The 27,570-nt window shown below is 46.9% G+C and overlaps 2 protein-coding genes and 1 pseudogene across 2 annotated transcripts; 2 read left to right on the forward strand and 1 right to left on the reverse strand.

Moving 5' to 3' along the window:
- The window catches only part of LOC139783071 (eukaryotic translation initiation factor 5B-like), a 59,108-nt pseudogene that overhangs the window by 25,675 nt on the left and 5,863 nt on the right, over positions 1-27,570 (forward strand).
- Positions 10,108-11,780, reverse strand: LOC139783058 (uncharacterized). The gene is made up of 4 exons (XM_071722180.1): positions 11,462-11,780; positions 11,118-11,350; positions 10,856-11,040; positions 10,108-10,783 (listed from the first exon to the last, which is right to left on the reverse strand). The coding sequence occupies exons 1-4, from the start codon at positions 11,778-11,780 to the stop codon at positions 10,108-10,110; spliced, it is 1,413 nt and encodes a 470-aa protein (XP_071578281.1).
- On the forward strand, positions 12,193-21,047 carry LOC139783060 (uncharacterized). Its single transcript, XM_071722181.1, has 5 exons — positions 12,193-12,511; positions 12,624-12,700; positions 19,777-19,947; positions 20,025-20,209; positions 20,282-21,047. Exons 1-5 carry the CDS (start codon positions 12,193-12,195, stop codon positions 21,045-21,047), a joined length of 1,518 nt encoding a protein of 505 aa, XP_071578282.1.

The following is a 27,570-nucleotide window of genomic DNA, read 5'->3' on the forward strand; positions in this document are numbered from 1 at the left end:
AATATTAACGGCGATCGGCCGCGAGGCCTCACGCCACTCTGTCACGGCCCGCCCTCTCTGTTTGGGCGGCTTGGTCCCTCTGGCGCGGAACCTCACACATCTCCACGCCCCCCTGGGCCCTCAGGGCCTCCCTCATCAATTCCAGGGTTTGGCCCAAGTCGTCCCAAAACAGCGGGTCGGTCTGGTCGACGGCGATCCACGCGTCCAAGTGGTCCACCCAAAAAGTGAACCACACCCTACGCATGAATCGTTGAGTCATGCTTAGCTCGCCGCGGTACTGCTCCTCGCGGAAATCCCTACGGGTCAGGGACAGGAGGGTAATATGGCTTCACGTCCTTCACATGCACTTTACCCACGGTTGATCCGTTCAGCTGTGCTAACTCATACACAACCGGAGAGATCACCCGTTTCACCCGCAACGGCCCCTGGTGTGACCGTACGGCACGGTTTGGGCCCGATTCACGCGGCTATCTGTCCGTCTAACGGTCGCCACTCGGTTTGACCTCTGTTCACCGAGAAGGTATGTATACGTGATTTCTAGCTATGCTTTACGAATGTGTCATCGAACTAATTAATCCTTCCTTATTTTTAGGTTCCCGCCACGGATGGACGACCTCCAGCATCAATCCTCGGATCATCGACCTCAATCGCCGCTCTATATCAACGCAGGATAAAGATAGCGGACCACCGCCTCATCAGGTAAGTATCAGTACGTTTGTTAACTAACTTCTAAAATTTATTAAATTTTCAGGTTCCCGCAACGGATGGCGCGTCTGTGCCGTCTCCCCATGGATCATAGGTACTAATCACCGACCAGGATCAACGCGCGGCCAAGATGTCTGACCATCGGCTGCCACGGGTAAGTATGCGTATCTTGGTAAATTAACTTGGTTAATTTATTTAATTTTCAGGTTCTCGCTACGGATGCCTCGTCTGTGCCGCCGCCCCATGGATCATAGGTATTAATCAATGTCCGGGACCAACGCCCGACTAAGATGGCTGACCGCCCCGCGCCTGAGGTAAGCATACGCAACTTGGTAAATTAACTTAATAACGACTGCACTTTTCTGAATTCTCGTCACGGATGGACGTTCTCCGCCCCTCACTGATGAATCACCGACGATAATCTCCGATCCGGATCAACGACTGTCCAAGATGGCTGACATCCGCTTGATCAGGTAAGTGGGATGTAATTAATCGATAATTCCACATTTAATGTTGCAAATAATTATTTTCTTTATTCGCAGGCTTTGGTTTACACACACTTGGTTGTTCACAAAATGATTTCGCACAAGATGGCGTCGCACAATTCGCCAAACGCACGCAAGTTCTTTATGGTATCTCGGTACCATTCGCCTTTTGTATCGGCTACGAATAACGCGTTTCGCGGGCGTTCCCGATTGTTTATGGATGACGGCTAACAATTGTTTAAACACTCGACTTATACTCGCGGGACTTAGCGCGATCGCGGGTGCTTCTATTAGAATGTAGTTACCGTGCCGACGATCCTCGAGAGACTGCCTCGAGTCTCGCTGCTCTCAGTGGCTCCCCACTTTCGGCCGCTATCCCCACCACGACTTCACGGCCGCTTTCACATTCCCGAACGTTCGCCGCGGCGCAATAACAACTTTCTCTTTCCCCCGCCGAACGTTCCAGATGTTGTTGGTGGAAATTTCCAGTGGCCATGCCCTCAGGTTGACCCCCTCTTTTCGCTCCAGGGTAGCGGTTTTCCACCTCGCTGAATTTACGAGTTTTCTTGGCGCCGACCTGTGCGCACGTCCTACCCCGCGCCCCAATACATGCATCCGGACCGACTTCTCGCAGAAGACGTCCGGGCATACCTAGTGTCGACGCCGACCCCCGATGACGCATTTATGCGACATTCCTAACCGGTATCCGCTCTCTGTTCTCGACGATGACGCTCGGGTAACGAGATCACGGACGGTCACGCAACTTGACCTTCGCGTGGCCGGACTTTGACGCCGACCCGGTTTTCGTGTGTACCAGGTGCCGTACATCGGTCACCGGCTATCTATTCCCGCGGATTTCGTCTGTCCGCGGTTTTCTTACTGGGGCGTCCGATCGGGACGCCGATTGGCCCTGATCGATCAGTCTGTCTCGCGGGTGAATCATTCGTCGCTCCCCCTCGCGTGAGACCCTTGGTTCGCTATCTCGCGAACGCGCCTCCGGATCTGACCCGCGGTCACTCGTGACCCCTCGGTGGGTCGCGTTGGTGAGCCATCGGTGACTCTGCTTAGTGTGCGCCCGGTGGTTCGCGATTTCGCGGCCCCACCGGCCGTTGGAAGATTGCGTGTGGCCTAAACCTTGGGTCGCGCTGTGTGCGTCGGTTCGCGCAACAAACTAAAATAATCTGGCGTTCTACGCGCTTAGGCCGAAAACAAAATTCATCTGACTTGAACCGACGGAAACTTATGTCCTAAAATCCGGGCTCGGAAGCCGAAGCTCGCCCTCTTATGTGGTAACCTTACAAGCTAATTGCGCCGGATGGGCTTATTTTTTGTCACCCGCCGCGTATCGGTACTTCAAACTGAACTTATAATCTAATTCTCCGATCTTACGCGCGCCCATCCTCGGAACGCTATCTGGTTATCTACTTGCCCCCGCTAGGGCCTTTCTCCCCGGCATCGCGCTCGGGGTCCTCCCCGCTCGTCGGGCTCTGGAAGCTGCCCGACGCTGCTGGGCTTCCGTCCTCCACGCTCGTGTCCAGCGCCAAGTCCTCCGCCAGCTGGTCTAACGCGCTATTAATGGCCGCCAGGCCCCTGGGTGGTTCTGCCTGCGTCGCGGCCTCGCTCGCGACTGCCCCCACGGGCGCGGGCCCGTCGCCGGTCCCCTCGGACCCCGCCTGCATCACGAGGTCCGGCATGTCTCGGACCACGGGGAAGTCAGGCGTCCCTGTCGCTGTTGCTACCTCTGACTCCTTCGTCGGCGATGTCAGCCGACAGATTGTACGGACCGCTTTGTCCGACAATCGGCGCAAGACCACTTGTGGTGATCCCACGTGTACGCGTCGCGACGCGGATGAGCACGGTCTCACTGGAACTTAGGTGCCAACTTTCCTGCGATATTCTGCGCGGCTGACGACAGCACGTGCTGCCGCCTTAATACCAAATCCCCGACTCGGAACCTTCGCGGCCGTCTCCGCAAATTGTAATTCGCGGCCTGCTTCTGGTTCGCGAGGTCCATATTTTCCGCCACCCATTCTCGGATGGCCCGCAACTCGGTCATGCGCCGTGACCACGCCGCAGGGTCTCGCGGTTCAACCTGATCCACCTCTTCCCCACGGTCACGCAACGAGTTCGGCGGTATCAATTCGCGCCCGAGATTCACGAACGCTTGGGAGGTTCCCAGGGACGAATGCGACGCGGTATTGTAAGCGAAACGAAAACTCGGGAGGTGTTTATCCCACTCCCGGTGGTCCCTCTCGATGAACGACACGATCATGGTCTTTACCGTCCGATTAACTCTCTCCACGGGGTTGGCCTGCGGATGGTACGGCGGTACGGTGGTGTGTGTGATATCGTTTTCCTCAGCAAAGCTCTTGATCACGCGATTAACAAATTCCGTCCCGTTATCGGTGAGCAGGATCTTAGGTGTCCCCCATCGCGACACGACAAGGTCTTCTAGGGCCTCCCGGATCTTCGGGCCCGTGGCCGCTCGTAGTGGCTTTAACTCTATCCACTTAGTAAACAAATCCTGGATCATTAGGAGATAACTGTATCCGGCCTTACTGCACGGTAATGGTCCCACTATGTCTGCGGCAATCGCGGTCCACGGCCCCTCAATTACACGCCGACCCATCCAACCCGCGGGACCAGCCTGCTCGACCTTAGTCCTCTGACACGTGTCGCACGTTCGAATATACCGGGTAACCTCGCGGAACATGTTCGGCCAATAATAAGACACAGCGAGACGCTGATATGTCTTCTCGACTCCCAAATGGCCGGCCTGAGGAGCGTCGTGGGATTCGCGAAGTGCCTCTGCACGTAATTTTTTCGGCAACACTAACTTCCACCGGTCCAAATCCTCCACTATATCCGAGATAACCGGTCGCGGTCGCAAAAAATACAGCTGTTTATCAACAATCTTCCAGTGGGCATACCGTTTCGGATCCGTCGCTACCTCCCTATACCGTTTTCTGTACCACTCATCGCTCGTACCCTCACATTCCTCGATCTCAACCGCGGCATTCACGAGACCCTCCACGCTCTCATACATTCTCGATAAAGCATCCGGCACGTGGTGTAGGGCCCCTTTTCGGTACTCTACGGTGTAATCGTACTCCAACAATTCCAACGCCCAGCGGGCCAAACGACCCGTGGGATTTTTTAGATTGTGGAGCCACCGCAAGCTACTGTAATCCGTAATCACTGTGAATTTATAGCCTTCTAAGTAAGGCCTAAACTTCTGGATGGCCCACACCACGGCCAAGCACTCTAGCTCCGTCACCGAGTACCGCTTTTCGGGGTCCGATAACACACGACTGGCATATGCTATTACGCGCTCCTCGCCTCCCAGCTTTTGTGTTAGGACTGCCCCCAACCCGACCGAACTCGCGTCGGTCTGTAACACAAACGGCTCCTCAAAATCTGGGCACGCTAGGACGGGGGCCGCCATCAAACTGTCCCTAATACTGTTGAAGGCATGAACCTGTTCATCCCCCCACTCCCAGCGCCTGCCTTTCCTCAAAAGGCGGGTCAAGGGCTCACTCAACGTCGCGAAGCGCGGTATAAACTTCCTATACTAGGAAGACATCCCGAGGAATCTACGTAATTGCTTAAGAGTTCGCGGTGCCGGGTACTCCATTATGGGGCGCGTTTTCTCCGGATCGACCGCTAGCCCCCCCCCCCCCTCCACGACGAAGCCCAAATATCGGACTTGCGACCGACAAAATTCACACTTTTCCATGTTTATCGTCAACTTCGCCGCGGAAATTTTTTCCATCACTCGCTTCAGCCATTCGAGGTGTTCCTCAAAGGTCTCTGTCGCGATAATAATGTCGTCCAAATATGCAAAAACAAAAGGCTCCATTTCTGGGCCTATCAAGCTGTCCAACAGGCGTTGGAACGTAGCGGGGGCACCCGTCAACCCATATGGCATTCGGACGAAATGGTACAAGCCCTTCCCCGGAACGCTGAACGCGGTAACCTCCCTACTGTCTTTACTTAGCGGGATTTGAAAATAAGCCTGGCTGAGATCGATCGTGGATATATATTTTGCCGAACGTAACTTATTTAGTATCCCCTCCATCGGTGGTATCGGATACGCGTCTTTCTTAGATATTTTGTTCACTCCGCGGAAGTCCAGGCAGAATCGGTATTTGCCATTCGATTTCTTTACCATTACGATTGGGTTCGACCATTGGCTGGCGGACGGTTCAATTATACCGGCGGCTAACATTTTATCTACCTCTACGCGGATCGCTTCCTGAACCTTTGGTGAGACTAAGTAACAACGCTGTTTCAATGGAGGATTGTCCCCCACCTCAATTTTGTGTTCCGTTAGGTCGGTTAAGCCGGGATTTTCCGATGGCTCGATTGTATTCCGTAAAAAATTTTTGAGGTGTTTTTTCTGGTTTTTTGTTAACTCCGCCAGTCCGCAACAAACGCGAGAATCCGTCTCCGTGGAATCCGTTTTCTTGGAATTAAACTGGTAACGGGCGCGAGGTCTATCCGCGAAATACCACTCCTCCTTTCCGAAGTCCAACGCAATACCAAACTTTGTCAGGAAGTCCATCCCCACTATACACGGCACGGCCAAGTCTGGCAATATCCTTACTGAAATTTTCCGACTCCTGTCCCTCAGATGGATTGGGAGCGAAGCTTCTCTATGAATCGGGGCTATCTGTCCGTTTGCCATTCGGATCTTAGCACCCCCTCCGCGTGTGGTTTGAATTCCCAAGCTATCGACTATTTGCATCCCCTCGCGGCCAAAAAGCGTCAAGCTCGATCCCGAGTCTACCAGTGCTACGATGGAGCGGCTGCCCACCCGGATTTTGAAGTATTTCAGCGGCGGGAACTCGGCGGGGTCGAGTGTCACGTACGAATGTGAGAGCTTCTTATCACGGGTATTCGCGGTTCGGGCCTCGTCCTCGACAGTTGGGGGCGTAGGGACCCGTCCTACTGACCCCCTTTCTCGTTTCCCGAGCATCTAGGGCACGTTCGCGTGGTATACCCCGGGTTGCCGCACCGATAACAATGTTGTCGCTGAACCTCTTTGCAAGCACGCGCGCGGTGTCCCGACTTGTCACAATTCCAACATTTTAAGTCGGTATCATCGGGGACAGATCCCGACGCGGCGACTGTAGTAGGCACGCTCGCGGTAGCGGCAACCGTGGTGGCGACGGTTTTCGAGGCTCTTTGTCTGGTTCCAGTTTTCCGATCGACTACTTCCCCCGCGGCAACCGTACCCGGAATTCGCGCTTTCCCCTTTGGAGCGTGATACGCTAAGTCCGGAAAAATGGACTGCTCCGGCGGTAAAAGGGCTCGATACGTCCTATCGGCGAGGAAGCTGCGTTCCATTCGTGTGGCTAGATCCTCTAGGGTGTGAAAATCGGAGAAGTCGAAACGACGTATGGCAATCTGCAATCGCGGTAGTAGATTGCGATGAGCCAGCGTGAGTTGCTCCGCGAGAGACCACGGAGGGCTCATCCTTGCGAATAATGCCCGCAAACATGTTAAATAATCAACCGCCGACTCGTGTTCCCCCTGCGTTCTCCGCAATATCTCCTCCCGGAGGGTAATTAAGTAATCCGGATCACCGAATCTAGATCGCCACGCGTGCTCAAAATCCCGCCAATCCCGCCAATTCTGGCTTTCTAACCTAACCCAATATAACGCGGTACCCGATAAAAATAAGGGCAAGCATTTAAATAGGTCGGCGTCATCTACCGGAAAGATCGCCCGAGCCTCCTGAATGCGTAACAGAAATGCCTCCGCATCACTGCCGCGCTGTCCCGAGAAATGTAGATTCTATTTCCTCATTAAATTATAGGCCTCGGCCGCGGATCCGCGCGTATCTCGCCGATCGTTGACGTGCGACGGGTATTCTGTTCGCGGGGGTGGCATCCGATAACCTTTCCCTCCCCCGGTCTCGGCTGTGAGGGCGGGTGGCAAGCCATACGCTCCCAGAATCGCGAAAGGGTCCTCTCTTCCCGTAGCCGGGTCTCGCGGGATCGTCCCGTTGGCCCCATGGGGACTGGCGTTCTGTATCTCTATGGTGGGTGGAGGTGGGGGCGGTTGCTGATTGTTCATTTCGCTCGAGGCCGCTTCCTCGAAACTTCTCAAAAGCGAACGCAAAGTGAGCAATATACCGCCCGTACCCAACCCCCGATCCGCTAAGTGCTGACGCGCCTCTTCCAACGTCAATCGGTTAATCCACCGATGAGGCGAATCTCCCTCCCGCATTCCGCGGGGTCCCACCGTTTTTCCCCAGCCCCCGCGAATGGGTCCTATGTTTACTTAACTACCGAGCGCAAAACCGAAAATCTTATGTCCTTTCCCGATACGCTGAAATTAAGGTCCTATCCGAGAATTCGCAAACCCAACGAAATGTATGCCAGCCGCAATATTATCGGACGCTATTCACTTTTGCAAAATTCACTCGTCACGGCTCCCGAAACCGTAAACACGCAGGAATCCGGTACAAGAAACGACGGAAAAACTCAAGTTCCCGAACATCGGCCGTACGCAAACCAAAACAAAGCCCGAGTGAAAGCGGCCTTCACTCGATATCACGCACAACGAACATGGCACCAAAATTCCAGGGCCACGAAATTTCACTTAACTCAATATAATACATTCATACAGGGGAACACATAAACATAATAGCAACACAAAATAAATTTAATTGCGCACGCTCTCTCCCGATTTTTCCTCCAATTTTATTTGAAATTTTCGGGCGAGAGGCCCCACGTTGGGCGCCAAAATTTTATGACGACGACGACGATGTCCCTTCGGTCTCGCCGGCCGAAAAGGAGCGCGCCGTCGCTTTGCCTTGTCTCAGGCTTAATCATAAGTTTCCCGAAATCTCTATAGCAAGATGGTAGCTCGACCAGACAATTTTCTCCAATACGATAATGGGCGCCAGGTGCGATTACGCGCACCACGTTACTCTAAATCTAAATCCCACGCGAAAGCCTAACGTATCTCAGGCGTGCAGTCCATAAGCGAGACCGCTGGTGGATCTCGGATGAAGGGAGGAGAGGGAGCGCAGCGCAATCGACACACAAAAAAATAAAGCAAATTAAATAACAAGGGTAACGAGTATATTTAATAAGAAAAGAGAAGAAGACAGGATAGAGTATGATCTTCCGCAAAGGACCGACGACGGTCACAGCGCGTCCCGCCACGCTTCGCGAGGTCGGCGAAGTATCTCGTTGCCCCTCAATAACTCTAGTGCGGAACAATATTCTAACGCGAGGTGTGCCTTACGCAACGATACTCTAACGCGACACAATACTCTACGCCAACTGATAGTTTAACGCGACACGAACGGTATCACAAATACTTTACGCGAGACGACACATTGACACGAGAATGATACGCTCCCGTGAGCGATACATTTTACGCAAGCGATACATTAACATTACGCGGACCGAGACATTAACGCGAGCGATACCTTACGCCGAACGATACATGATTACGCCGGATTTCGCGGCATCGACGCACACTTACTTACAACGAACGCAACGACACACGACACGAGAATCTCCCAAAAATGACAGCGAATCCCTTCGGATTACGCGAGTCCCAGATTGACCCCGCGATTGACCTCGGCCTTCACGCCCGAAGCCTCGCGAGGTCCGCAATACGACACAACGATGCCCCGTACGCCGCGACGCGATCACGCGGAGGCCACGCTACGGCCCCGCGATGATACGGTGTCCGGTCGTGCGAAGAGCACCCCGCCCCAGAACGGCTCGATTACACCCAGCGCATCTTCCCGTCCACGGCACTCTACCGAATTCTTATTACGATATCACGAAAGTCACACGGAAACTCACGCATCAAACGCTCCAATTCTCACGGACGATACCACGAGAATCACACGGAAACGCATCACACAGAAATCACACGAAAATCGGACGAATCACGAAACGCTGACTGTCGGCGGCCACGCATCCGAATCCCCGAGACGGGCAGTATCACTTTTCGCTTTCTCGGCCGGGCCCCCCCGCGGTATTTCTCTCGATACTCTAACACGGATCACACATTCTCGCGGCACAACGCGACTCCCGGGAGGGCCTCGGTATCGCGGCGATCTTACTTTTAGGTGCGTGAGCAGTGGCCTTACAATAGCTTCTTTCTTCCTTCGCCGGCAGCCTGATCCCGAAATCGCTCGCAGGGGCAGGATGGTACCGTTCGCTATGGCGGCTCGCACGACAGTAATTCTCTCCGGTCCGGCGGGACCACGCTGGGCCCGCGCGCCTGCGCGCCGGGGTTGCACCACTGCCGCCTCGCGCAATCGCCGCGCCTCGCGCGCCCGCCGCGCCCGACTCCTGCTGCGCCCTATGCGCCTGCTGCGCCCTATGCGCCTGCTGCGCCCGCCCGGGCGCCTCTCGCATGCGCCTCCACCTACCGGCGGGTGTTTCAAATCCACATCGAGTCCGGCTGTCCAGGCCGCGACTCGAAGACCGATCCGTCGACGACCAGGCTGGACAGGCCGTGGCCTGTCGACCGGTGGCGGAACTCCGGTAGTGGTTTTATCGCGGGACGGAAACCTTCGTCGGGGCGTCCCCCTTTTCGGTCCCTCCGTGCCCCGGGCCTTCATTCTGGTTGCGGGCAACGCGGCCTTTTGTTAGGTGCCCGTGGTCCCGGCTATGGGCCCCAGCGTGACCCGACCGTCGGCCGTCCCTCTCCTCGGTAAGCTTCCGGCTGTCCACCTGCAATAATCCCGCGGTGCGACCTTACGCCGTTACAGAGATCCCTGGCCAGCTGCTCCGCACCCTCGCTCATAACCTGTAAGTCTTAAATGGTATAATTTAGCCTAACGGTAACGCTAACGCCTCGCCCGCTCGGGTGGAGGCACCACCCTTGACGCCCACCTCGGCCGAGCTACCATCCGGGCCGGGGACGTGACTATGTCACGTCACACATTCAAATCTAATAACGCAGTAAAGGATGAAGGAACAAAATTCACATCATTGCTATCTATAATAGGAACTGAAAGGTCGACTCCTAATGCTCGTAAGGATTCAGAAAGTCGTTCATGTAAACTCATATTAGTGTCAAAAATATCACTCACTGCTGTGTAAGTTGTATTGTAATTTGCCAATATAACTTCTAACCACAGTTGCCGTGGGGTCTTATTATTTTCTATTCTGAGACTATGAACGTTCCATGCAGACGAAAATGACAATAACTTTTTATTAATAACAGGTTTGTAAACATATTGCACGCAAAACTTGTGTTTGATATTTTCAACGTCTAATAAGCCTTGGTTTTCTAAAGAATATAATTCAGTATAAACAGAATCGCATACTTCTTTGAAGACATCCACCCACAATTTTTTTATCCTTTGATTATGAACAGATTTGCCAGTTATATGACTTCCCCTGTGTACGCCACGAACTGTATTTATTAAAATAGCTACAAGAAAGTTTTCGTATCCATGATCTGATCGTACTCGTGAGGGTAAACCATAACTGTTTACTGCATCAATAAAGAAGTTGACGACGAGTTCTGCTTGAATAGATGTCTCACACGTCAAATATATTATCAGTCTAGAATATCCATCGATGCAACCATGTACTACAAAACCCCATCTATAAATTCAAATATAATTTAATGGAACAATATATTTATGTATTATAAGAAAAATTTAATATTATGTTTACCTCGACAATTTTAAATGTGCATCCATGTGCCATAAAGAGTTTGGTGTTGCCACCTGGTAAGTCCGTCTTTTAATTGATCGACTCCATCTGCTTGCAGTTCCAACTGGATCTACTGCCCTTAAATTTTCTCTCACTCGATATCTTGGTACAATGATTTCTGCTGCCTTTAAATATGACTGCATCATCTGTAAGTTTTTTTTTATTATAATTATTTATTATAATTATTTTATTAAGTATATCCTCAAAAAATTTACAGCAATACCATATATCCAGCATTTGAATGTTCTTCATGTATTTGCATAATTTTTGTTTTCAATTCAGTATCAGATAATTGTGAATATCGTGCACGCATAGGCATGTTTAATTCGTATAACTTTTTGTAAATAGTGCTTCTTGAACAACCTAAGTGGTTTGGCATTTTAGTAGCAGTAAATCCTTCATTATAAAATAATGCCAATTGTCCTTCGCTTATTTGAATGGCAGGACGACCTTTTCCTGTTATAAAATCCAATAATGAAATGACAAACAATTTACTTAAATTTGGTCTATAACCTACTATAAAATAATAATACACTTTTATAAATATTGGCAATAAAAAATACCGACCGTTTGAATTTCTTCTGGATGCAACATAGCCTGTTTGCTGACATTCTTCATTTTTAATTAGGAGTAAAGCATCTATTGCTTCTAAAAGTTTATTATACGTATCTTGTGAAATTTCATTTGATATTCTCCTCAAATTCGCTTTAGCCGTGTGTAAAGGACCATGTACTATCTTCTTGGAACACTCATATGATCTTACTGTATCCAAAATTATTTGCCGAATTCTTCTAAGAGTTCTTGCGACATTTACACCACGCCTCAAATTGGTGGCCAGTTGTGAATTTCTCGATAAATCGTAAGATATTATCCTTTCGTCGGACATTTTAACGTGAATTAAGTATTTATTAGGATATTAATATATTTACACAGGCCTCGGTATACAACTTCTTTTTCTTCAAAATTGTCACGTGGATAATGTGATAACGTAGACATCACAACCTGCGGTAGCTAAAATATAAAGAGAAGCGCGATCGACTTATTATGTCGGTATCACAATGGTCTAGTTCCTAGTTCATACCAATCGTTCATATGCATATCAAACGATCGGTGTAAACTAGGCCATTGCGATACCGACATAATAAGTCGATCGCGCTTCTCTTTATATTTTAGCTACCGCAGGTTGTGATGTCTACGTTATCACATTATCCACGTGACAATTTTGAAGAAAAAGAAGCTGTATACCGAGGCCTGTGTAAATATATTAATATCCTAATAAATACTTAATTCACGTTAAAATGTCCGACGAAAGGATAATATCTTACGATTTATCGAGAAATCCACAACTGGCCACCAATTTGAGGCGTGGTGTAAATGTCGCAAGAACTCTTAGAAGAATTCGGCAAATAATTTTGGATACAGTAAGATCATATGAGTGTTCCAAGAAGATAGTACATGGTCCTTTACACACGGCTAAAGCGAATTTGAGGAGAATATCAAATGAAATTTCACAAGATACGTATAATAAACTTTTAGAAGCAATAGATGCTTTACTCCTAATTAAAAATGAAGAATGTCAGCAAACAGGCTATGTTGCATCCAGAAGAAATTCAAACGGTCGGTATTTTTTATTGCCAATATTTATAAAAGTGTATTATTGTTTTATAGTAGGTTATAGACCAAATTTAAGTAAATTGTTTGTCATTTCATTATTGGATTTTATAACCAGGAAAAGGTCGTCCTGCCATTCAAATAAGCGAAGGACAATTGGCATTATTTTATAATGAAGGATTTACTGCTACTAAGGTAAACGTCCCAATAACGGACCATTTAAGACGCCTGGAAAATTGAAATTGAATTTTTATATATATTAACAAATCTTATTTATAAGCGGATACGACGAAACGAAAGCTTGGATTCTCTAGTTTCTGGAAACCATCCAATAATTAGTTCCATCGGTAATAGTTGATTAAATTTTTTCGGAAAATGCGAGAAAAGGAAATGTCCCAGTACCCGGCCATCAGTTTTTGGTTATGTCCTGACATCCGGCCACTCGATGTCCCTATTACCAACCAGTCGCAGATGAAAGCAGAGACAACTTTTTTTATTTCGCGATTTGAGAGGTTACGTTCAAGACTTTTCCAATGTAAACAATCTGCTGACTACATAATAGCAATAACGAACTCGTTCGACGAAGCCAAATTTGTAAAATGTTAGATATCATACTTACTGCGAATAATCGCCTCAGTTTAGCGTAATTTTAAACACACTTTAAGCACACTAGTAAACAATGCCGCACGTCAATGCTGATCGTTCGTGTTAATTTCCATCAAGGTTATGGCCGCTGAGTTTGTTGCGTCCAGCAATTGGGACATCACCCGATCGCCTGGTTGTACTAGTATCCAGCCACTTGGTTTGCTACTGATACACCATACGGTTGAAACGTCCGAGTATCCGACCATGCAAATTAACAATTTATCGGCAATTCTAACTAAATTTCGACCCTAGATTTGCATTCTCTACATCTTCCTTAATATAAAAAGCTATAACTTGTTCAATATATATAAAAAATGAAGGCGACATAGTTACAATTGAACTTCGTCAATTCTTAATGTTGTGCCGTAACCGGAAGTTGTTCTCAGGGCCGGCACAGGATTCGGGAATTCTGGGTCGGAGAGTAAAGCACGTCGCAATGTGTACAATAATTGAGCCAAATATATTTTCCTTTTACACTTTACATCAGTTCCCTTTATTCTAGTTCCGATACTCGCGAAGTTGAAACGCTTTTATATTTTAGACGCACGTTACCGTTTCGTTGTTAACTGACGACTGCCCGCCGATCGTCGGATTCGGCGGTATTTCTCCGCGTCTGTCGCTAACTCGGGGGCTCCAGCGTTAGCGCTAACCCTACGCGATCAGCGTTTCTGGTCGTGTCGAGTTGCATCGGATGATCGGTCGCCCGATGCAATTGTCAGTCTTTTCGGCGGATGTGGATTTTATGTCCGTCGCTAGGGTCGGATTTCGTATCGGAGGCACTTGGTGTTGCCAAGTGCATTAATTAGTCTTAACTACGTTGTGCGCTCACAACATCCCTTCCCCCGCGGAAAAAGAAAAACTGAGGTATTCGAAGTTTTTCGTTATTTATTTATTTGTGTTTTTCTTTTTCCTGAGAGGTTACACTCTAATTTTCTTATATGCTAATATGTATGCTGTGATTTCTCCTTTTAAATTCTTAATGATTCCCTTTTTTCTTTATTACATAAATAATTACAAGTATAATGCTTACTACTACTACTATTATGGTCGCGGAACCTACAGGATATACAATATTCTTATTCGAAAAAACGCTGGGTTGGTTATTTTCCACTTCTTTTTTAATTTCATCTAGACTTAAACTTAATTTTATTAATTCCGACGGATCTTTGATTACTGGTTCTAACTTTATTTCTTTTTCGGAATCTAATTTGTTGTCTAAGGTTATACTTTTTTCTATGGTATTAGTTACATTCAATTCTGGTAAATACATTTGTACATGTTTAGTATAAATTCGGTTTTTTGTTTCTAAAATTATATCTGGTGTAGTTATTTTACAATTATCGCGTAATGTTATTTTTCCGGTTTTTTCAATTTTAATTTTATTTTCTGGCATCTCATTACACTGAATTATTATTTCCGATATTTTTGGAGTGGAATATAACCATGTTTGGGGTTCGGTTAATGTTATCCAAAATGTTACGTTGAGCGTTGTCCACGGTTTTCTATGTATCTAGGCGCTTTTACATAAAGCTGCACCTCGCTTGGTGCATTCGCAGTTACAAAATACACGGGAAAATTTTGATCGCATATAAATTTAGTAGTTTCTCGCGTACATTTATTTAATTCGCTTTCCTTTAATATTATATAATTATGATTTTCTCGGTTTATTCCTAATAGCGTGTGTGAGGGTTCTAGTAATGTGAATACATTATGGTCGTTGTGTATTGGTACGGGTGTAATTTTTATAATTTCGTATATCGAGTATGCTACTATTGGAAACGCGAGGATAGTGTATACGTTCGCACTGTCGTAGTACGCGCTTACGACTACGTATTTTTGGATAGTGTTCCAGTTTTCTGTCTGGATTTAAAATGGAAAGTTTAGTCCTCTGGTTAAGTGTGAGGTTGCCTCCTTTAATTCTACGACTATATTCTCTAATGGAAGTACGCGTGTAAGTAGAATGTCATTTTGTGCATATGTTAGATAGTCTGTAATATCGTTTATGTCTGTCGTGAGGTCAGCTAGGATAGCGGTTATCAATAGTATTTGTTCGTCTATTTCCTCTCGGTGTATGAATTGGTCGTGCAGTTTCCTTGTAACGTTTGCTAGTAAATTTTCGTTGTGTGATAGCGTTTGCTCTAATTTTTCCATGTGGCCCAATGTGGCGTTGATGATCTTCAGCTGGTTCTTTGCTGCGTGCTGTAGCGTTTGTTGCTGGTTATCAAGCATTTGTATTTGTTCGTTGATTATTTTTGCATCTTCAGCATCCATGGTACCAAATAAAGTTTTACTTATCTGGCCGATGGCATCGATTAAGCCTCGTTTAGTTACGGGTGCTTTGTAAATTGTTTGTAGATGTTCTAGGGCGCGTGTCGTTCTATCGTTTTCTCTTTTTGTGGTTCGGAGAGCAATTTGACATGTATTTTTGATGTCTCCCGTGGCATAATTGCAAAGTTCTTCGGTGTGCCCTAGGTATCTTTGAAGCTGCTGATGTCTGGTTTTTAATGCGGTTACGTTTATGCGTATCGCTAATTTCCATGTTGCTTTCGTTTGCTGCAGGTGTCCGATTTTCTCGAAATAGATACCTGGCTCGTTGATAAATTGCGTCACTTCGTACGGTGATACGGGCGACGCCGACACTCCTGTTGTGAGGTGCTGATAGAGGATGAGAAAATTTATAACGATGCGTAATTTTATTTCTCTTGAAACAACTCTTCTAAATCTAAACTCTTTTCAGATTTTTTATTTTCTTTTTCTTTATGCTTCTCGGGTAGGCGGACGTTCGCCGGTGCGCTATTAGCTCGCGTCGTGATCTCATGTTTCACCGCCGTGGTGTGTGTTAGCTTATCGTTTTCCAAATGAAATATATCGCAAAAATCGCCGCATCTCTGCTCTAACGCCTTCTCCTTTTTATTATTTAATTTAATTTTCATGCGTTTTTTACGTAATTTCTCGCGTTGTTCTTGAATTGAGTTGCGCTCTTCAGTCGCGGGTAATGTGAGTCCGTCAACCGTGTCATTCACCGGCATCTCTTCTCGAGTTACATGCGGTGTGAGCATCTGTACTGTGTTCCCGGTGACGTTTAATTTGCTTCTCAAACAATTGGAATCTATTGTTTTTATCATGCAACTTCCGATAAAAACTCCAGAAATAGGTTTTACACGTTTTACCTCTTATATTTCGATCTGCACCTGTCGTCTGTATGATTGTTTTACTGCGGGGGAGTTGAATTAGCTTCTTATACGGTCGGAGCTTAAGATTTACTCCGCCGATTCTCAATACGTTTTTCCCATGGAGACAGTCAGCTCTGTGCTTTTTGATGAAATTGATTCCTAGTATTCCTTCATAATCCATCGGGAAGTCGTCGTTTACCACGTATATTGTGTGGCGTATGACTTGTTTTCCCAATTTTATTGTGGCTTTTATTTTTCCAAGGGTGTACAGTTGGTGTCCTGTTATCCCTGTCAGTGCTAGTTCCTTTTCACGCATTTGTGTATTGCCTTTCAAATTTCCTATTTTGATAAAGGTTAGTGCTGCTCCGGAATCTAGCAAAAAATTCATTTTTCCCGTTTTGGTTTCCTGCATCGGGAGTGTCACGAGATCTAGATTATAATTTTTACTAGTCTTGCTTGTCACTTGAGTAACTTGATACTCGCTCACGGCTCGCGCCTTATGCTTTCTCGGTCTCTTTTCTTTTTCACTGCTACTGCTGCTGCCGCTGCTGCTGCTATTCGATATTTCATCGTCCTTGTCTGACGTATGCTTAAACGCTTTCGCTGTGGTATATACCTGTGGTTTTTTATTTTCATCAGTTTTAGATTGGCGTGTTCTTTCCTTTTCGGGTCGGCCGTTCAGCTGCCAACAATCTTCCCGTTTGTGCCCCTCTTTCTTGCAGTGGAAGCAATATTTCTCAACGGTATTTATTCCGCTGGGTTTTTCTGCTCTCGGGAGAGAATATCTATTGGCGTATCGGCTAGTGCGGCATTCTTGTTCGCTATGGCCTAGCTTTCCGCATTTATCGCATTCAACTCCAACGCTTCGAGCTTGTCGGGTTTGCTCCTGACCGTCTTTGTTTCGGTCGGTATTATATGTCGAGCGCTGAGGAGGTCCTTTCAATTTCTCCTCGGACGTGGCGCCTAAAATGGCTGCTGTGAGATTAGCGTAATTTCGTGATCGCACGATAGTTTGAATGTCATCTCGGAGTCCTAGCTGGAAATTTTCTAGTGCTAGTTCTTGTATCGTATCTAATATCGCTTTTCTTTGTTCTGAAGACTGTTCGCGGCCTTCGATCATTGATTGATATAGCTCCATTGATAATTTATCTACACGGAGTCCGTATTCTCTCGCGCTTTCGCCTGGCTTTTGCCGGAGCATATTAAATTCTTTCTGAATGTGCGTGGTGCTTCGCTTTGCCAAATAGCACATTTCTATCTCCTGCTTCAATTGAGCGAAAGAGTGTATGCCTCGCGTTTGGAAATTGTACATTGCCTTTCCTGTTAATTTCGTGCAAAGTATTGCTTTTAATAATGATTTTTCCTCTGTGGGATTAATTTCGTTCATCGCATAGGTGCTTGCGTTTAAGAATTTCTGTACTTGACTGCGCGAAGTTCCGTCGATTTCCGGAATCATATCGCGAGCTTCCTTTAATTTAAGGTACGTATTTACGGGATCGTGTTGGTTTCTGACGTCTTCCACCGTTCGTCCGTAAGTTATGTCGAGAGGACCTTGGCTGCGTACGCGGCGACCTATTTCGTCGGGGCGATTGTAATTTGCGGCTTCTAGCCTGCTTACGCGATCCTGCATATCGCGCATTGCGCGAAGGAGTTCTACAGAACGATCGAATTCCGCGGCCTCCGCACGGTTCATGCGATCCTGCATGTCGCGCATCATGTTCAGGATGTCGTCTAGCACGGAGTCCTGTGCTCCTGGTCCTGCTCGCGCCGGCTCAGGGGCTCGGCGTTGGTCAATTTCGGACGGTCGCCCGTTTACCGAGAGTCGCGTTATTTCCGCGTCGATCTGCTCGGGTATCACCGGCATGTCTCGAGTTTCGTCGCGGAGCGTATTAACCGGAACCGCTCTTCCTTGCTGGCTCATAGTGTTGGCCCGGGGGGTATAATCCTCTTCCGTCGGATCGAATATTTCGCTGTCGTACGAGGTCAGGGAGAATTCTCCTCGTTGAGAGATTCTGCTAATCGTACTGCTTGCAACGTCGGAGTGTGCGTCTGCTTGTGTCGGGGTCAGTCTATCGTCGCCGTTACCGCAATTATTATTGTTATTTTCACGCGCTAAACTTGCGTCTATTTCGTCGAACGGAAATTCTCTATAATGACGTTCGGGTGCAGTTCTAGCACCGGTGTGCTATCGTCCGAAAATTGCGAGTCTAAATTCCGTCGCACGCGGTCTAATGTTTCGCTATCGGTATGTCTATTGACGCGCAGGGGACTTCGCGAGCTAAATTCTATCGCGCGCAGTGCTGGTTCACTGTGGAGGAACGACGCGTTTCGAACGGGGCGGAACGGGGTGATTTCGCCTTCTGGCCTTTATCGCTTTATCACGCTCTACACCTAAACGAGTTACAATTGTTTTCTCGACTTACATTAGTAGTCGCATGTTGCTCGTTACTGCGCTGGTTGTTGACCGTCGCTGCGTGGCTCGGCTGCTGGACCGACGAGTCACCGTTGTGGTAGGTCGGCGCCTTCTCCGGTGTCGTTGCTAGCCGCTACTGGGTGTTTCCTTCTTCTGGAACGGGCCGCTACCGGGTGCTTCCTTTCTCTCGAGCGGGCTGCTACCGGGTGCTTCCGTCAGGGTTGATTTCACCACTTTCACTGTTTCGCTCTTTTCTTTCAGGCGAATACTCGTGGCGGAAACACACGCGACGGGGATGTTCTCCGATTGCCAGAATCCCACCGCTGCCACCAATTGTTGTGCCGTAACCGGGAGTTGTTCTCAGGGCCGGCACAGGATTCGGGAATTCCGGGTCGGAGAGTAAAGCACGTCGCAATGTGTACAATAATTGAGCCAAATATATTTCCCTTTTACACTTTACATCAGTTCCCTTTATTCTAGTTCCGATACTCGCGAAGTTGAAACGCTTTTATATTTTAGACGCACGTTACCGTTTCGTTGTTAACTGACGACTGCCCGCCGATCGTCGGATTCGGCGGTATTTCTCCGCGTCTGTCGCTAACTCGGCCGCTCCCGCGTTAGCGCTAACCCTACGCGGTCAGCGTTTCTGGTCGTGTCGAGTTGCATCAGATGATCGGTCGCCCGATGCAATCGTCAGTCTTTTCGGCGGATGTGGATTTTATGTCCGTCGCTAGGGTCGGATTTCGTATCGGATGCACTTGGTGTTGCCAAGTGCATTAATTAGTCTTAACTACGTTGTGCGCTCACAACATTAAAAAACTGGCTTACAGATGCGCTTCGTTTCCCGGGGCAGCGCTCTAAAAAAACTCGAAAAAATTACTACAAAGAACGCAAGGATTATTTTAACCGTTGTCCTATGCATAGATTATAAATCGTAGAACTCAATTAAGTGGTTATTTATTTATTTTTATCGAAAAATCTCTTAATTATGTGGAATATTCCCCTTAGTGGTTGGGAACTGGGACATGGTTGGCTATTAGGACGTATACCTTAAAATGGCAAACCACTTAGGTTGTTCAAGAAGCACTATTTACAAAAAGTTATACGAATTAAACATGCCTATGCGTGCACGATATTCACAATTATCTGATACTGAATTGAAAACAAAAATTATGCAAATACATGAAGAACATCCAAATGCTGGATATATGGTATTGCTGTAAATTTTTGGAGGATATACTTAATAAAATAATTATAATAAATAATTATAATAAAAAAAAACTTACAGATGATGCAGTCATATTTAAAGGCAGCAGAAATCATTGTACCAAGATATCGAGTGAGAGAAAATTTAAGTGCAGTAGATCCAGTTGCAACTGCAAGCAGATGGAGTCGATCAATTAAAAGACGGACTTACCAGGTGGCAACACCAAACTCTTTATGGCACATGGATGCACATTTAAAATTGTCGAGGTAAACATAATATTAAATTTTTTTTATAATACATAAATATATTGTTCCATTAAATTATATTTGAATTTATAGATGGGGTTTTGTAGTACATGGTTGCATCGATGGATATTCTAGACTGATAATATATTTGACGTGTGAGACATCTATTCAAGCAGAACCCGTCGTCAACTTCTTTATTGATGCAGTAAACAGTTATGGTTTACCCTCACGAGTACGATCAGATCATGGATACGAAAACCTTCTTGTAGTTATTTTAATAAATACAGTTCGTGGCGTACACAGGGGAAGTCATATAACTAGCAAATCTGTTCATAATCAAAGGATAGAAAGATTGTGGGTGGATGTCTTCAAAGAAGTATGCGATTCTGTTTATACTGAATTATATTCTTTAGAAAACCAAGGCTTATTAGACGTTGAAAATATCAAACACAAGTTTTGCGTGCAATATGTTTACAAACCTGTTATTAATAAAAAGTTATTGTCATTTTCGTCTGCATGGAACGTTCATAGTCTCAGAACAGAAAATAATAAGACCCCACGGCAACTGTGGTTAGAAGGGATATTGGCAAATTACAATACAACTTACACAGCAGTGAGTGATATTTTTGACACTAATATGAGTTTACATGAACGACTTTCTGAATCCTTACGAACATTAGGAGTCGACCTTTCAGTTCCTATTATAGATAGCAATGATGTGAATTTTGTTCCTTCATCCTTTACTGCGTTATTAGATTTGAATGATGAACAGAAGTTACATTTGGAAAATATTATTAATACTGTAGAAAAGTCTAACACAGAAAAATATGTATTGTGTATAAATTTATTAAGTTCTTAACATATTAACTATATACAAACAGCTATAAGACGCAACTGTTCGGTTTGCTTTCCAATTGGTGTTTGTATCCTTCGTACATTTATTTTCAACGTTTCAGTTTCTGATAGTTCAGGTTGTTTCTTTCCCTGAAGAAGCTATCTGAAATGTTAACAAAACATCAGAAGCAAATTCACGAAGGACGCATCATCCCGGAAGTAAAACTGAACATTTCTTTACTCCGTTCATTTAATCTGTTTAATTCCATGAGATAAAACATTTCTTTTGTAACACCGCCTCCATCAATACCTATTTCTCCGAGAAAACTAACGCACATTTTTTTTATCAATTACATTCTCATCCATGTGAAAATTCATCAGATCCATGAATTTATGCCTGTTTACATGAATTATCATGTCTTCTGCATCCTCCGGAAGCCTTAAATAACTAACAATAAGTACTATATGTAATTTGACATAAATAAATAAACAAATATTGATATAAATAAACAATTTATTTTACTATTATTATTTATAAAATTATAAATAATATTCGAAACAAATTGCAAATGTGTAAAGAATATGACCCTGACACGCGTCCATAAAAGATTAATATATATATTTGAATAATATGATTTTACGCAAACTCTAGGACGTAACAGCGGACATGTTTCAAGCGACCCTTAAAAAGATCGATGTAACCACGAAATATGTTTAAAAAGTTGTAACTGTTACTCATTATTTGTAAAATTTATTATGAAAAATTATTATTATTATGAAAAATAGAACATTATACACCAATCTTTGAGTCTCAATTAGTACGTATAATTGTTATAATTTTTCTTTTTTTGCAGCATAAGAGAAGCGAGAGGTATGAGTTTTAGCTCACCATGTATATTGTCAAAATTATAATTTTGAATAACATTAAAAACGAATAAGGTCTGTCCGGTGTTTTCAAAGTGAACCAAGCTTTTAATTGGGCAGTTTCGCAAGCGCACTTTTCAATTAAATACCTAATCCAATTCCATATATAAACAATAAACAGGATAAAATACCATTTTTCGGCTAAGCAAGATCTAGGTAGTTTAAGATTAATTTCACATTTAAAATAATTCATACTGTACGCCGACAAATTTGTCGGTCTTAAAACACAGTGAGATTTAATTATTCTAATATTTAAATCGTAATTAATTTAAAGATTTTAATGCGAAAAATATTACCTCGACCACTGGACCTCCCTTCATTTCGTGAAGGCGTCTCGCCATTTTGATCACCGAGGCATGTAAATTTTTTCCAATGTGAAATTAATCTTAAGCTACCTAGATCTTGCTTGGCCGAAAAATGACATTTTATCCTCTTTATTGATTTTAATAATCAGCCGATTATACTTTCTTATTATTGTCCACATATAAAGTTAACTAAATTTTTCGCCCGCGCTTCGCGCGGGCTCAAAATCTATTTCCCTCTCCCCAAACTTACTCATTAATTAGGAGCACCAATAGAACCCCATAAAACCTTCAATTTTCAACCCCATAGTAGCCATTCCCTTAAAATTAGTAATCTTTTGGTACCAGTTTTATCAAGATCATCAACAAAAAATTAAAAAAATTTTGGCACTGGTTTCAAAAAAATTGATCCATTAATAAAAAATTATCCATTATAATAAAAAATAAAACTTATCCTTCAAAAATTAAAAGACTTTTGGCACTGTTTTCAAGAAAATCGGTCAATTAATACTTTGTTGTGAGCGCACAACGAATAATAGATTAAGTATTGCACTTGGCAACTCCGAGTTGCCTCCTATCGGTAACTTGACCCTAGCGACGAGGAACGCTGACGCGAAGACCTGCCCAAGTTTCGGGAATGACCAAATATGGTCATCCCGGACATTTGACCACAGTGCCAAAAACGCTGACAACGAAGTCAGCAACACCGAGCGGATAAAGAGCCCGCCTTTCCGACGAGTGGCGGGCAGTCGGTCGTCAGCTAGTAACGATACGAGAAACGTGCGTCTTATACGAAAGTATTTTCTGTTACGCGAGTACCGGGATTAGCAAAGAGGAAACCGCATTAAACTTGTAAAAGGGAAATATATTTCACTCATTTATACATAGTGATTTATTTGTTCTCCGACCCGAAATCCTAAAAGAACCTTGTGCCGGCACATCCCATCCTTGAGGCACAACAACTCATTATTTCTCGAAATTTGAATAATTTCCAAACCGGTTTCCAAAAAATCGGTAACAAAACATTATCCATAAAAATTATCCATAAAAAAAAAATTCAGCTTAATATCTCAAAGTTTGCGGAAATTGGAGCAATCACGTACATTTTTTTTTTTACAGAAATTGGAAACCCCTTTATTATTAGCAATTTTTCTAATTTTATTACATTCTTTAATTCTTTCTACCCCTATTTCATATATGATTCTTTAAGATTCGGTCAATTATTGAAAAATTAAAAAAATTTCGGAACCGGTTTCCAAAAAATCGGTAACGAAAAATTATACACTTTGTGGCAGTCCCCGGATTGCCTAAATTATACCATCCCCGAATCACTAAATGGGTGGACGCTTTTATTCGCGGCGATGAAAAGTGCTTCTTCTTTTTCCTTCTCCCCGCACTCCCCGGAAAATTCTACCTCTACTTCATATACAATTATTTGAGATTCGGTCACTTATTTCCGGAAAAATCCAAAAAGATCGGTAACGAAAAATTATATACTTTATAGCACTCCCCAGGAAATTCTACCCCTACTTCAAGTACAATTCTTTGAGATTCGGTCATTCGGAACCGGTTTCCAAAAAGATCGGTAACGAAAAATTATATACTTTATAGCACTCCCCGGGAAATTCTACCCCTACTTCATATATAATTCTTTGAGATTCAATCAATTATTTCCCGAAAAATTGGAAAAATTAGAAAAACCGGTTTCCAGAAAATCGGTAACCAAAAACTGTACACATCATGGCGCTCCCCGGACCAAATCTTAAAGAATTATATATGAAATAGGGGTAGAGAAGACTGAAGAATATAATAAAATTAGAAATAGCCCAATATTTCAAAATTTGCAAAAGTTAGAGCAACCACGGGCATTTCTAAAAAAATTCAAATCTTTTTTTAAAATAGAATCCCTTTACCGATTATCGCCAAATTCAATACCAACCTTCTTTGAATGATACTCTGTCGATTAAAAAAAACAGCTTGATATATCAATGCAGTTAGAGCGACCACGGACATCAAATCCGCACACACACACACACACACACACACACACACACACACACACACACACACACACACACACACACACGCACGCGCGCGCGCGCGCACGCACACGCACACGCACACGCACACGCACACGCACACGCACACGCACACGCACACGCACACGCACACGCACACGCGCGCACACACGCACACGCGCGCACACACGCACACGCGCGCACACACGCACACGCCCGCGCACACACACACACACACACACACACACACACACACACACACACACATACGGACATTTTTTTAATGCAATATTTTGACGTTTTAGAACACTCTGAACATATTAGCATCAAAAACTCAAAACCATTCTATTCTTTGGTTTCTTCTACCCCTATTTCATATATAATTCATTTAAATTTGGTTGATTAGACCCAACTTTATACGCAATCAAAGATTTATATGCGAAATTTATGAAAACAAAGCTTCCTCTATGAGGAAGCAAAACCGGTTTCCAGAAAAGCGATAACAAAAAACTATACACATCATGGCACTCCCCGGAAAAGTCTACCCCTATTTCATACACTTTTGGTAAAAATTCGGTCCACTAACAAATAAGTAGTTCGCGATCAGACAGACAGACAGACAGGCAGACAAACAGAAGACGGTACTTATATATATAGATCCGAACTTTTTTTTTTTTTTTACGTTAGGAAAACCCTCATGGGTACCCCCACCCCGGCGGTGGGGCGGGCGGTTATGCCGGACTCTTACCGGCTAAAAACCTAACGTGTGACCTACGCTTGGTGTCTCGAAGGAGACCTCCGGGAACTATTACTAATACATCCGGAGGGCCCCTCACCAGCCCGACTAGGGGCTGCCTACTCGCCCGAAGGGACCCAAGGAAGCGGGCAGATACCCCGACCTCCCCCAAGCCCCCCCGGGCTCCCAATTATTGGGACTCTAAAGCGGCGGCGGGTACCACGATCCCCGCCGCCGCGCCCCCTAATAGGGGCAGGGTCGAGGCTCAAGTGTCCGCCCTTGAACCCCGACCCCCCTTGGGCCGCGAGCGGTCAGACCACAAGTAGCCCCCCCACGCGCGGCCTCCCCGCTCAGTGGGCCAGAGTCAGGAGCCCTAAAGCTCCGGGCTCGGACCCCCCCGGCGACCCAGGGGAGCACCAGTGGCGGAATCCCCGTAGGGAGACCGCCCAAGCCCCCCCCGGGCCCCCGTCTTTCTCATCCGGAGACAGGCGAGGGGGGGCGGTCCCTAGAGGCCGGCCCCACCTCGTCCGTCTCCATCTCCGAACAGGCCGTGGCCTGTCCGGGGGGTGGGGGAGGAGGAACCACCGTCCGACACCCCGTTGGATTCGCCGGTGGCCCTCGTCCCCCTTTTCCTCCCTGGTGGGCACAGCCCATCCCCCCCCAGCAGGTGCCCAGCCGGCAACCCCGAGTCCGCGCACAGCGGACATCTCGGGGCCGCCGCAGGGCAGCCGCCGGCCCGGTGGCCGCTACCTCCGCAGCGGTAACAAAGACCACTGCGGTCCACCGGTGAGGCGCACAGGGCCCAGACGTGACCCACGTCCAGGCACCTGTAACACCTCAGGGGGCGGGCCCGGAGCAGCACTAACTTCGGGCTGCTCCACCCCACCCTGAGTCCTTCTCTAATGATCTTGTTCGCGGCGCCGATAGGGCACCGCGCCCATGTCACTCCCATTCCCCGAGGGCGACGGACGATCTCCCCGACCGTCACATCGCCCTCTCTACAGCCGCCACCTGCGGCAATAGCGGCCTGTATCTCTTTTGGTGTGACCGAGTCATCCAGGCCCACCAAGCGCAAACCCACGCTTTTGGTAGGCCTGGAGACCCGCACCCCCGAACCCTCCATCGCGGCACCGACGCACCGCGCTAGACGGTCCGCCTTCTCCCCAGGGCTGTCTCCAGGGACCTCAATCACGATGCCCCCAGTGACAGTCCTTCTGCACGATATGCGGTCAATTCCCAGGTCCGCGAGAGAGACCTTCTTTCTCGCGGTCCTGAGAACCTCAGCGTACGTCTCCGGTGTTCCCCCCGGGACAGTGACTGTCACCGCCGCCGTTTTTGGGGGAACCGGCAACGCAGCCTTGGCCCTCCTTTTCTTCTTGGTGGACGGCGGCGCCCGCGACGCCCCCACAGCCCCACCCCCCGGGAATCTCCTCCCGCAGGCAGGGGGGCCGGGGGCGCTGCGCCGCCCCCGACCATTGCTCCCCCCTCCCCCTCCCCGGCCTAGCCGCTAGGGAGGGAAAAGGCATGGTAGGAGCCTTCCCACCTTGAGGAATACCCCCTCCCCCCGCCATCTACGACAGGGATGGCCCCCCTCATTCCCCTGGCTAGGGAGCGAATCTCCCTAGCCAGGGCCTCCACCTTTCAATCAAGGGTCTCGAAGCGAGAGTCCGCCTCTCCTCCGAGCCCCCGATCGCCAAACGTCCCATTTCCGGGGGCATCATTTCCCTTATTCTTCTTCCGGGGGGCCACTTGTATTGCGGCCTCCCGGCGCTCCCTACATGGGGGAAAGAGAGGAGGTGTCTGTGTTGACACCTCCGCCCTCCCCACCCTGGACTCCTGATCGACCTCCATTTGAGTCCCTACTTGAGCATTTCTCTTTTCCAGCTCGTCAATACGAGCGGCCATGGCCTTCATTTCTCCCGTCATCGCCAAGATGCGTTCCTCCAGTCTTTCCCTACTCTCCCTCTCATCTTTCGCCTCCTTTCTAGCCGCCACCAATTTCTTGGAGGCGCCTAGCAGTCTGTCATTAAAGGCATGCACCAGCTCATCCATGCAGTCAGCGTACCCCTCCATTACAGGATCCACCATCAATTCTTTCTCGCCATCCTCGTTTGTTTCCACCTCAGGTGGTACCAAACAATCATAAAGGATGTATTTGGATCTATCCACCATCTCCCTTCCAGAAATCTCCTTCACTCTTTCATCCAACTTTCCAGGGAATTTGATGAGGCCTTCACGGGAGCATTTCTCCAGGTCTACTTGCCTGTTCACCCTCTTTTTTGCTTCCCGCGCCCCACCACTCCCCAGTCTAACCAATCTAAGCTGGCACCCTGTGAGAGAGGTAGAGGCACCATCCCCTTCCCCTACCCTTCTTCCTCCATGCGTGGCAGCGATAGCCAATGCCCCCGACGGACTCGCTGCCAATCCGCCGGGTAGCCCATCTCTCGTTGACGACGGGGGGAAGGCTGGGACGGTACCCTCCCCTCGCCGGCCCCTGGGATCCGAACCCAGGGAGTTCTTTCGCGTTCTTTTACTCATCATGACTGTTAAAAGGTTGGTTTTATTTCG

The sequence above is a fragment of the Temnothorax nylanderi genome, unplaced genomic scaffold (assembly GCF_030848795.1).
Source record: "Temnothorax nylanderi isolate EJ_2023f unplaced genomic scaffold, tnyl_v1.0 TNYL_tig0466_pilon, whole genome shotgun sequence".
NCBI classification, from domain to species: Eukaryota; Metazoa; Arthropoda; class Insecta; order Hymenoptera; family Formicidae; genus Temnothorax; species Temnothorax nylanderi.